The 12,254-nt window shown below is 36.7% G+C and overlaps 1 protein-coding gene across 2 annotated transcripts; it reads left to right on the forward strand.

Moving 5' to 3' along the window:
- The first annotated feature begins 5,907 nt into the window (after positions 1 to 5,907).
- On the forward strand, positions 5,908 to 11,950 carry cmklr2 (chemerin chemokine-like receptor 2). 2 transcript variants are annotated; one of them, XM_067409711.1, is made up of 3 exons: positions 5,908 to 6,126; positions 7,078 to 7,158; positions 10,470 to 11,950. In XM_067409711.1, exon 3 carries the CDS (start codon positions 10,471 to 10,473, stop codon positions 11,539 to 11,541), a length of 1,071 nt encoding a protein of 356 aa, XP_067265812.1. In that variant the 5' UTR covers positions 5,908 to 6,126; positions 7,078 to 7,158; position 10,470; the 3' UTR covers positions 11,542 to 11,950. The 2 variants fall into 2 exon arrangements, with proteins under 2 accessions (XP_067265812.1, XP_067265814.1); XM_067409713.1 differs by having other exon boundaries at positions 7,081 to 7,158.
- The last annotated feature ends 304 nt before the right edge of the window (positions 11,951 to 12,254 follow it).

A 12,254-nucleotide genomic window follows, 5' to 3' on the forward strand; every position in this document is an offset into this window, starting at 1 on the left:
AATAAATCCCTTATATAGAATAAAACCAATTGTAATAGACATTTTGTGTCATTTTAAAAACAATTCATTTATTCTTATTCAACTGTTTATAAGCATGCTACCGTGTTCTTTATTTATTACAGTTCGTTGAAATCACTGTGTGTTACTAATTTAATTTCTGTTTTGGGATTAATTTGTTTTAAAGAAATGTTCGTTATTAATACCTTATTAAAGTTCTTAATTGCTCTCAACAGACTTTGTGTTTTGTATCACTTGTGCACTGTCCGTTTTCGGAGCATAAACCTGCCCGTGTAATGCGTACCGGAAACTGTTCTATTTAAAAGATTATTAAATGTTTATTAATATTTAAAGAATGTGTGCCACCTGATCATATTGCACCAGATGCAACACTGCACTCCACTGGGTCTGCCGCAACACATTTACGATGCCGAAGAGTGAAACGTGAAGTCGTGAAAGATGATACAAATGCAAACCGACACTATTATTATATATTTAGCCCCACCCACCGAAGCTTCGAATATTCGATCTTGATTGCCACCTAAGCTTCGAAGCTCAAAAAATGGCATTCGAAACAGCCCTAATATAAATATGTATATACTTTTTAAGCACAAATGCTCATCTTGCACTGCTCCGCGATGCTCCACGCATTACATAAACATGTTGGAAAGGTCACGCGTGACATAGGTGGATATGTATAAGATAACTATGTTATCCTATAATATATGTTCCGAATAGCTGTGATACTTTTAGCTTTCCAGTCTGTGTTTGAAAGAATGGGTTGAGTGAATAATTCAATGACTCATTCATAACCTGCAGAAAGGGTCAAATAAAGTTACACTACAGAAGATCTTTTGTTTAAAAGGTCATGAAACCCCCCCCCCCCCCCCCCCCCTGTTTTACCCTAGTCGTTCAAACCACAAGGCTGAAAAAGTCTGTAAAAATGGGCGTGTAAAGCTCTGGAAAAGTGGGAATGTCGAGGGGGGGAAGAGGGGAGAGAACAACCAATGAAGCACAGACCTACAACACACTCATTATACAGAATAATGAATATTAATATATGAGCACGGAGAAAATGACAACAAACTCCCAAGCACAAGGGAGAAATGTGAAAGAATATTTAATAGGGCTAATAATAGGCTACTTTGATTACGTTTTACGAGCACTGCAGTCTCATGATAAACGACACATAGTTTAACACAGAAAGAATAAAGACATGGTTTATTTTTGTCAATTTTTCTTTGAATTTTCAATCTAAATCAGTCTTTTGTCTATCAGAATAATCGTGTCATCACGTTAACATACACCACTGTAACGTTAGTGTCCAGTTTGCATATAATTATATATAATTCGTTTGAAGAAGACTTGATGAAATATGTGTGCATACACTGTGCTGGTTCATGTTTGGTGCAGGAGAGTATGTGAAATATGTCTATAAAAACTTTAAACACGGATACTTAATTCTTTATATGAGCTAGGATCCACATGGCTAGTGTTGTTAAACACAAAACGATCACTCTGAAAAATGCAAAAATAACTAATTTGAACTTTGAACTTTTAAATAAATGAGTAAATTAGTGTTTTCAAAGATGTGCAGCCTGTACATATCTGTTTACATCTCAAAAAATGTGTTCTGGGGTTTCATGAGCCTTTAAAAATGAACAAAATTCAATTACTGAGCGATTACATAGTGTACAAAATTGTTTTCAAATCCATGTTATTGCCTTACCCTGATTCACTATGGTAAACTTACAATGTTGATATACATTTTCAGCTTTTGGGGGAAATTCCAGGCTTACATCATTCAATATTGCATGTTTACATCATGTTGGTAAACACAGAAGAAGGTCTGGCTACTATCCATGTGGAATTTTGTCGGAAGTTGAATACAAGTAAAGTGGAACATCTTTATCATTATATGTATATTCTCCCTTTTAAAAAATAGCATAAAGTTCATCCTAGAAAGTAGGTGATGAAAAGAGCTTCTTCAGTGACAGCAGTTCAGGGGATGTCATACATTTAACAAAGTCAACTAGCAAATCATGTTAAGGTTATAAAATGTGATGGATAGTTTGTGGTTGTGGTATATTTTGATATATACTGCAACAGTGGGATGAGAATGTACTAAAATCAACCCTTTTTTGTTGTTTTTTTAAGTCATTTTAATGCTGAGTTTGCACTTCACAATCCATTACTTTAACACTAAAGTGCCAACTATGAGATTAAAACCATGTGTTAAGCTTAAGCTTGTTAGTTCTGTTGGTTTGATGAGTCATTCACTCTAAACCATTCACTTCTGAATCCAGTAGCAGGGAACAAACAAACAAAGGGAAAGGGGAAGAAGAGGGCAGCAGCAGTCAGTGAAGACATAAATCAGAGGAAATTAAAACTAAATCTAATAAGACAAAGACAATTTGTTGACATACATTCTTTTAATTACATATGCAATTAAATGCTTAAAACAGAAAAAAAAAAAAAAACTAGGCGTCTCACTTTGACAATAAATTAATGTGTTGAAGTTTGGACAATGTCAAATTATGGTTTGTGTATCATTTTAAGTAAATATTATTGTAAATAATTTGTTTTCTTCTTTATTTATATAGTGGAGATATTTAGCTTTTTTTTTTTAAAATGGTCTAAGCCATTTTGCATCATATTTAGATTTCTAATTACAATTTTTTAATTTCTTTGTTCTGCTGTACACAAAGAAAGATATTTTGAAGATAAAATAAAATAATAATATGATAGTCAATGGGGGTGAGATCTGCTTGGTTACAAACATTCTTCCAAATATCTTCCTTTGTGTTCAGCAGAACAAAATAATGTATACAGGTTTGGAACAACTTGAGGGTGAGTAAATTATGACACAATTTTCCTTTTTGGGTGAACTATCCCTTTAACACAAGCACAAGATTACTTAAAATATAAGCATACAGAAAACAAGCCACCACTCCAAATGACCACCAATGGGCACTCCACACCGGACTATTGCCACATCCCATAACCCACTGCCCAGGATAATCAGCCATGATTGTCTTCAGCTGTTCCTCATTACCTTGTTCAGCCCAGCCTATATAAACCCTGTTGACTCAGTCATCATCTGTGAAGTCTTGTAAGTGGTATCACTGCATTTCTGAGCGCTCTGTCATTTGTTTCTCTCGTTCATGGTTTTGACTTCCTGCATGGTTTCTTGGTTTCCCCTGTTTGTCTGAGTTCCTGTGACTGTTTTAACCTTTGCTTGTTTTTGGATTGTGATTATGGATTACCCTTTCAATAAATACTGTGTTTGGATCCTCAACCTTCGTGTCTCGGAAACAGTTACGTGACAATGTGTGAGAAGTTCATTTGATTAATGTATAACTTTCAGGCTTCGTTAGTTAAATTATTACTAATGTGTCTAAAATTTACCAGATTAAACTTAATTTTATTCCCAACATTTTTTTTTTATTTTATGTAAATTGAGAGTCCATTAATATGCCTAAATATGTATACTACTAATAATCTTCTTCCTGCTGTAACATCTCATTCTGGATCTTTATGTGCAGACTTTGAAAAAATAACATAGATACAGTTGTTCTTACACAGTGGACCAGCTAATCACAGTGTTCAGGGCTGCTTGATAATTACAGACAGGTGTGTTGGAGCAGGGTCGGAACTGAAATCTGCAGGACGGAGCAGGGTTGGACACCTCTATTCAAACATTAAGCTGTAAACGTATTAACCAATTAAAGATACTGAACAGTGCAGCTGATAATACTTCTGCAGCTTGCTTTTTGCTTTAAGCATAGTCTATAACCGTATCATCAGCATACATCTGACAATTAACAGTAGATGGACAAACGGCAGGAAGGTCATTAATATACGAACCCAATAACAAGGGACCCAGTGTTGAACCTTGAGGTACACCAACAGGATTAGAGACTGTTCATGAAGTTTTCTATCCGTAAGATATGATCTATTACCTTGGGTGATAAATTCTAATTTGATAACTTGTTAATACCAGTGAGAATATATAGTATAAACACTTCTGGTTATTTTAAGATTTAACTGAAGTGGGTTACAACATATAATATTTAAATATTTAAGAAAACTTTTTTTTTCTATTTTTTGGTGGATTGTGTGTGCTTCGAAAGAATTCAAACAAAATGGTTTAATATAAAAATGTTTTCCAAAGTTATACAATGCATGAATAATGCATTGCAGGTTTTTAGTGTTAACTTACTGGTTGTGTGTCCTCCAACTATCTGTCTCAAACATTCTAAAATTCCAGGACATCCTGTTAAAATTATAAGACCCCAGTGGAGCCACTGCAGGGATGGTGGAAACAGATCCCGGATGATCAGATTTCTGTGTTCAAATGCTGTATGCCACGGCCTTAAACTATGACTCTCAACCAAACGGCCCCTTCCTTCCCGGTTCAGATCCCTGGCCTGACCTCTTAATTTCCTCAGAACAAGCTGTGTACCTTACGTACACAAGCCACAGTGATAGCTAAATGATTAATGATTCATTGAGATACAATAGATGATATAAAATGAGTCACAACCAAACTGCACTGATTACCTGCCAGACATTCACATCTCTCTGAAGTGTGTCCAGTGTGAAAGATTGTGATGGTTATATGTTGGGTTACAGCTGTCTCTGTCTAATAAGCAGGCTAGACCACATCTGCAGACATTTACTGTGATCATTTTAGGGGTAAACCTACACAAGTTTGTCGTGTTAGAGAAAAAAAAAAAATGAAAATGTATTAAAATGGCCTCCTAGACACTGAAAGCATAACTAAATAGGCAAACTATTTTTCAAATGAATTATAGATCTCAGTCGTTATGGGCCTAATGAAGGCCTAATAATGAGCCTTTAATCAACAACAGAGTGTAAATTTAGCTCTTAATCTGTATTCCATATCCCAAGGAATAGGAAGTGACACACATCCTTAAGGTTTGAATTAAATAGCATATACATCCTGTTTATGTAAAGCCGTACTTCAGCTGCAGCAGGGGGCAGTGATTGCTCAGAAATGTAAATCTGAGCCTGTGACCTGCACAGATTAGCACTGGTTACTATCCACAGATGTCATTTTTACACATGAAAGAGCTGTGATCTGACTGCTGTATTTAATATATGATGGGTACAGAGACCAGGGCTTTATAACATGTATTAACTGTTTACTGCAACATATGTTCTGGTAATACAGTGAAACAAACTACTGCTGCTTTAAATCAAATCATTATAGAAGGAAATAGGGGTGAACTCAGGCAAATGTCGACACTTATTGAGATGACTGGGGAAAATGTCCCAATTATCCTGAATTAATCACATGTAACAATAACTTTCTTTAATCACTATTAGATCAGTGTTCTTTGGCATGAGCCTTTGTTTTTGGTGATATAAATCCTGCAAAAACAAAAGTGCTGGAGTGCATTATCTAAATATTTTAAATTCATACAAAAGATTTTTATTTATATTTTGCTAATATTTAAATTTATATTTATAAATTATAAAAGGTTTAGAGTATAGGTACGATTTTTTAAAAAGTCTCTTACATGTTTACCAAGGATTCATTTATTTGATTAAAAAAACAGTAATATTGTAAAAAAAAAAATAATAATAATAATAATAATAAAAAATTATTACAATTTAAAACAGCTGTTTTCTATGTGAATAGGCTATATAGTAAAATGTAATTTATTCCTGTGATGCAAAGCTGAATTTTCAGCATCATTACTCCAGTCTTCAGTGTCACATGATCCTTCAGAAATCATTCTAATATGCTGATTTGATGCTCAAGAAACATTATCATCAATGTTGAACATTTTTCACGATTTTTTTGTTTTGTTTTTTGGCGAATATAAAGTTCAAAAGAACTGTATTTATTTGAAAGTTTGTAACACACACACACACACACACAGAGACAGAGAGAGAGAGAGAGACAGACAGAGAGAATTCGCTCTTTTGTAACGCTGGCCTCAGTCAGTGCTCTCAGGACGGCGTGGTGAAGCGTGAAGTCTCCACCAAACGACACTTTACACCGCTTATAAACCGCTTTTACCAATGGGGCAAACATTTGCGTAAACTTTTGGGAGTTGCGACCTACTCTAGCGAACAATATCCTCAACGACAAACAAGGTACGGTGATGATTTACCTTTAAGTTTCTCTCACTAGACTAGTTTAAATGACAAAACTGCCTTCAGTAAATTATTATTCATTACACAGTGAAAGTACCTCAGTCGGTCTTTTTTTGGCAAAGAACCGTCTTCTCATTAAGAAGTTTCTTTTTCTTTTCTTTATTTTTTTTCCCCCCTGTAGTTTGTGCTATATTTGCTTTGGAGATTTGGAGTTGTAGATTCATTGGATGCTGCTTTCTGGATTATTTAAAGTGTTTTCCAGAACTTCTAGCCAGAACGCTTTGAGGGACTTGAAATCTTTGTTTGGTTCTAATTGAAACCAGTTTTATTCTGAAGGTCAGGCGGTGAAAACATCTCTTCCCTTATTGCTTAAGTTTGGATTAATTCTGCAGTGGTGTGGCATAATTACTTCAGTTATTGCTCTTTCATTGCACTGTAAGGTTTGCTAGCAGTGACAGCTCAGTTGTCCAACTAGTTTCTAACTTATGACGAGCTGATTTGTGTTGAGCCCATCATAATTACAGCCATGTTCATTAACAGATCACATTTCCAGAGAGAATATCATGCGTCTCTCATTAGGATCATAAAGTCCTCTGGACGCACAGATGGAAAGATCCTGCTGTGATACATTCCTGTTGAGTGAGAGGTTTGTGAGTTAGTGACAGATCTGAATCATAAAAAGCTCTCTGTGTGCATGCTGGCAAAACTCAGACCACAGACCCCAGCGCTCCTGAAACACAAAACAAAACACAACAAAACATAGGAATGAGTTTATGAGGGACAAAAGTGTTTGTGTTTGTGTGTGTGTGTGTGTGTGTGTGTGTGTGTGTGTGTGTGTGTGTGTGTGTGTGTGTGTGTGGAGGGGCCAGGCGTAGTCCAAATCCTTTCTCCTGCCTCTCTTCACCTCTCTCACCCTCTCCCTCTCTCCCTCTCTACTTTGGGAACACCCAGCAGGGACAACAAAATCTTTTCGTGAAATTGGCACCGAAATCTTTGCAGAGGAGCTGAAGTCCGTGAGCAAGACGCAGTCAGGTAATTAATTCTGTAACTCTTAAAATGTCTTTCAAATAGTGTGTGTTTGGATTGAGGCTCCATGATATTTGCAAAATCTGGGATCAATTTTGATCTAGGCTTACTGAGAGAAAATAGCATCTTAATAACATGTTCAATATTTCCATGAACTGAGCGTGACTGTTAGAATACTTGTGTTAGCGGCTCCGTGAAATTCTCAAAGCAAAACCGTCTTGATCAAATGTGGCTCTTTCATAGCTCGGGTGATTTAATGCACATCTCAGTTAACTTTGACTCAGATATTTCACTTACAATCTTTTTGCAGAAATACATACAAGAGTACTGATCTTAAAATGAATTTGACAAGAATTGTTGCATTCTTTGGCTTCTGATCGGAGGCTTTGGTATGCTGGCGATTTATCAGTACAGCTTGAGACATTGTTGAGATGCTTGAATTTTTTTATGTTAAAATACTTTCTCCTAATATTGAGTTTTATATAACATGTTTAGTAAATCTTTCGCAGAGGAGCTTCCCTTGAAAAGTGTAAACACTCTGTGGTGCTACCAAATCTCCTAAAACATACCTATACTTACAATTAAATGCTGAAATAAACACTAGTGTAAGTAAAATGCCAACAAATTTTATTCCTTTTCACACTAATTATGATTACTGGGGCAGATTATCTGTTGACACAGACCTATTTCTGTGCAGCTACTTGCACAATTCTATGTCAAAACACTTTTGCCATGATGTATTATCTGGAAATAATACACCTTGATACATTTTAAAATGTATAGTTTTCTGATGTAGTAAACCTGTTCGAAATACGAGCTCAAAACTCGTAGAAGCAATGCGTTTTGATTGATCAGATCACAAGTAGACAATGTTAAATACAGCTGTAATTGTCCACTTCTGACCACTTCCAGAGGTAGTCGGGAATGTATTTGACCGGAATGATTCTGTAGTGGAAACGCTCATATGGTTAAATGCATTCCAGCATCCTCTAAAGACCGCCTACTCTCCACCTACTGACCTAATGTGTAGACATCATGGGAAGCGTGCTAGCCAGGCAGGATTTAAAGGGGACCTGTAATGCCCCTTTTTAAAAGATGTAATATAAGTCTCTGGTATCCCCAGAATGTCTGTGAAGTTTCAGCTCAAAATACCCCATGTATTTTTTTTTTATTATACCACATTGTAACTGCCTATTTTTGGGTGGGAGAAAAAAATGTGCTGAGTTGGTGTGTGTACCTTTAAATGCAAATAAGCTTGTGATGCCAATACACTGAGGCATAAACAATACAGGAGAAGCTCACACAGCAAATATAACTCTCAAAATGGATCGTTATAAATGCAGCACATCAGCGTTCTTACAAAAAACCCATCGCTTCGCTTCAGAAGGCCTTTATTAACCCTCTAGGGCCAGTTGTCGGATTGGATAAAATCTTGAAAATGGGTTGTTCAAAAGGAAAAAAGGATTCTAAAATCAGATTAGATCACAAAATCCAATCTTGGTTTTGATCTGGAAAGAATCATCAGTTTGTGATGTTCAAAACTTTTTAGTAAGATTGGGATACCTTTGATCCAAAAAATCTGGATTATACTAATCCCATCAGAAGGGTGGATTTTAGGAACAAAAATGTGATAAAACTTTAAAACTGGTCAAAAAAATACAACATTTATATCATGTAATATACATACACATTTTTTTTTATTTTGCTCTTGATTAGTTGAACTGTTAAAGTAATAAATCAGAAGTAGACATTAGCCTACATATTTAGCCTTTCGGTAACCTACTGTAAAGTTAAAAAGAGACTTTGTGTTTATTAAATATAATATTTTTGTTGGATATTTACAGCTGTTTGACGATTGTTTTATGGCACCATATTCTTTCTATCAGCATGTCCCTTTAGGGGCTCCGTAGAGCACTGGTAATCCAGATTTGGTAATCTGGAAAAGTGTGTATATGGATCAGGGTGATCCAATCCAATTTTTCTTTGAAAAACCAGCACAAAAGTAAGATGGATTACCTGATCCTAGATGGCAAAACAAGGGATTTCCAAATTCAGATAATTCTGATCCAGATTAAATTTTTTGAACAACTGGCACCAGGGCCCGGTTTTTCAAAAGGTTTAATCCAGATAAAATTGATCCGGATTTAGTAATCCTTTTTTTGTGATCCGTGATCACGTAATCCATCTTACTTTTGGAGCCAGTTTTTTAAAGCAACATCAGATTGCATCAATCTGATCCGGATAGGAACTTGTCAGGATCACCAAATTTGGATTTCCTACTACGAAGGCCCTAAAGGGACATGTTGATAGAAAGAATATGGGTTTTGAATTAAATATATTTTTGTTGGATATTTATAGCTGTTTAGGGATTGTTTTATGGCACCAAAATTTATTTTTAGTTTAGAGTAGGTTACCGAAAGGCTAAATATGTAGACTAATGTCTGCATTTAATTTATTACTTTAACAGTTAAACTAATCAAGAGCAAGATAAAAATGTGTATGTATATTACATGATAAAAATGTTGTATTTTTTGACTAGTTTTAAAGTTTTGCTACATTTTCATCCTGAAATCCACCTTGAAATCCTACCCCCTGTTGGGATCAGGATAATCCTGTTTTTTTGGATCAAAGTGATCCAAATCCTACAAAAAAGTTTTGAAAAACCCAAACTAAAGGTTTGATCTGGATCAAAACCAAGATTGGATTACGTGATCTAATCCGATGATGTAATCCGTTTTTTCTTTTGAAAAACACATTTTCAAGATTTGATCCAATCCGTTATTCAAAATCCTAGTGGATTATTTTTGAAAAACCGGGCCCTGGAGTTGTATGGATTACTTTTATGATGGATGGATGCACTTTTTAGGGCTTCAAAATCGTGAGCGCCATTCACTACCATTATAAAGCTTGGAAGAGCCAGGATATTTTATAATAAAACTCCAATTGTGTTCATCTGAAAAAATGGCATAATTTTGGACATTTCGCTTTGAAAGCGTCGCAAAACATGTAAGAAGCAACGTAATATTATTTTTTTTTTACAATAAGCCTGGATTTTCTGTTTGCTTGAACATCCCTAGCAGCCCGACACAGGATCAACCAATAGTGGGAGATGGGGGCATGGCTATCTATTTGACCGACCAATGGCAGAATGGGGGAGTGTTTGGGGGGAAAATGTTTGATAATTTTTGCAGTTTTGCTTGTTGATGCTTGCGGCACAAAAATAACAATACATTTAAACAATTCACTCTCCTTTTAACCTCATTAAAACAATAGATATTAAAGAGATTTGTAATTTGTCTTTCCCATTTTGTCTCTAGGATGATGACCCAAGAAGGCATGGACTATGAAAACGACACTTACGAATACTTGGAGTATGGCTATGTAGAGGAGGCTAAAGCTGGCAGCTACACTCAAAGAGAAGCTCTTCACATCATATCAGTGATTATCTACAGCCTGGCATTTACTCTGGGAGTAATTGGGAATGGCATGGTGATCTGGGTGACTGCCTTCAAAAGCAAAAGGACCGTGAACAGCGTTTGGCTGCAGAATCTCGCCATTGCCGACTTTGTGTTTGTGCTTTTCCTTCCGTTCTCCATCGACTATGTGCTGCGGGACTTTCACTGGCTCTTTGGGAAGACCATGTGCAAGCTGAACTCTTTCGTGTGCACCATGAACATGTACGCCAGCGTGCTGTTTCTCACCATCCTGAGTTTGGATCGCTACATCTCGCTGGTCCACCTGAACTGGTCGGAAAGGTTTCGAAACGTCCGGCGGGCCTGGTGGGTGTGCGCGCTGATTTGGATCACATCCTGCCTTTTAAGCTGTCCGGCCCTGATATTCCGTGACGTAATCCAACATGACGGGAAGATCGTGTGTTTTAATAACTTTCACGATGAGAGCTCGCACATGGTAGCGGTGAGACACATTGCGATGGTGTCTCTGCGCACCACCGTGGGCTTTCTGCTTCCGTTCGCCACCATCACCGTGAGCGGCGTGCTGCTGGCTGTTAAGATGCGCCAGTCCGACTCGGTGCGTTTGACCAGCTTTTCCAGAACCGTCTCCGCTGTGATTCTGGCCTTCTTCCTGTGTTGGGTGCCGTTCCACACGTTCAGCCTGATGGAGCTGAGCATGCACCACACCACCTACCTGCACAACGTGCTCATCGTGGGCTTCCCCCTCGCCACCAGCCTGGCCTTCTTCAACAGCTGCGTCAACCCCATTCTCTATGTGCTGCTCACCAAGAAGGTGCGTAGGTTGGTGAGGAGGTCGTGTTTGAACTTCACCAAGAACTCGCTGAGAGAGCTGAGTCAGTCTGTGTCTGCTACTGAGATGGACTCGGGACTGGCCAGCTGCTCTCCTGAAGAGCCCATGGCCAACTCCTCCATCTGATGGGCTCAGCCGTCACACCAAACGCACCCAAACTCAAGAAAGCCCTAGAGCTCCAACTGAACTGAAAATAGATTTTGACTGATTGGTTGGGAAATAATGGCTTTTAAAGGTACAGTAAGTGATTTCTGAGAAACACTGTTGATATTTAAAATCAACTCAAACAAGCACACCTCTTCATTGCTCAGCCCCCAAAATGCATGAACATGCAATACAAGTGTGGATGCCTCTTTATCATAGCTGAAGAGAAGCAAAATAACGTATGGCGCAGAAAACTGATTGGCTACTAGTTTGTTTTGGTGCTTGGTCCAATCCACTTTCAACAGCATTTTCCAAAAATGGCTTACTGCACCTTTAAACCTTATGCATTACATTACAGTAAATATGCATTAAATGCATTGATTGTGCTAAATATAAAAGTGACAATCAATATATAAATATATATATATATATATATATATATATATATATATATATATATATATATATATATATATATATATATAAATATATATGAAGAGTTTCGTTGCAAAACGAAAAAAATCTTGTTTTTTGGTTGTGCATTCCAATTAATATCAATTCAACTGCAGTTGGTTTGTTTTGATTTAAACCTTCATAACTTAAAAAATACAGCTAAGTAGCACCATAAAACAAAATAATAACATGATAACATAATAATAAACATGTTTTGAGTTATCTCGTTTTGAAACGAAACT

This window comes from Chanodichthys erythropterus, chromosome 14 (genome assembly GCF_024489055.1).
Source record: "Chanodichthys erythropterus isolate Z2021 chromosome 14, ASM2448905v1, whole genome shotgun sequence".
NCBI classification, from domain to species: domain Eukaryota; kingdom Metazoa; phylum Chordata; class Actinopteri; order Cypriniformes; family Xenocyprididae; genus Chanodichthys; species Chanodichthys erythropterus.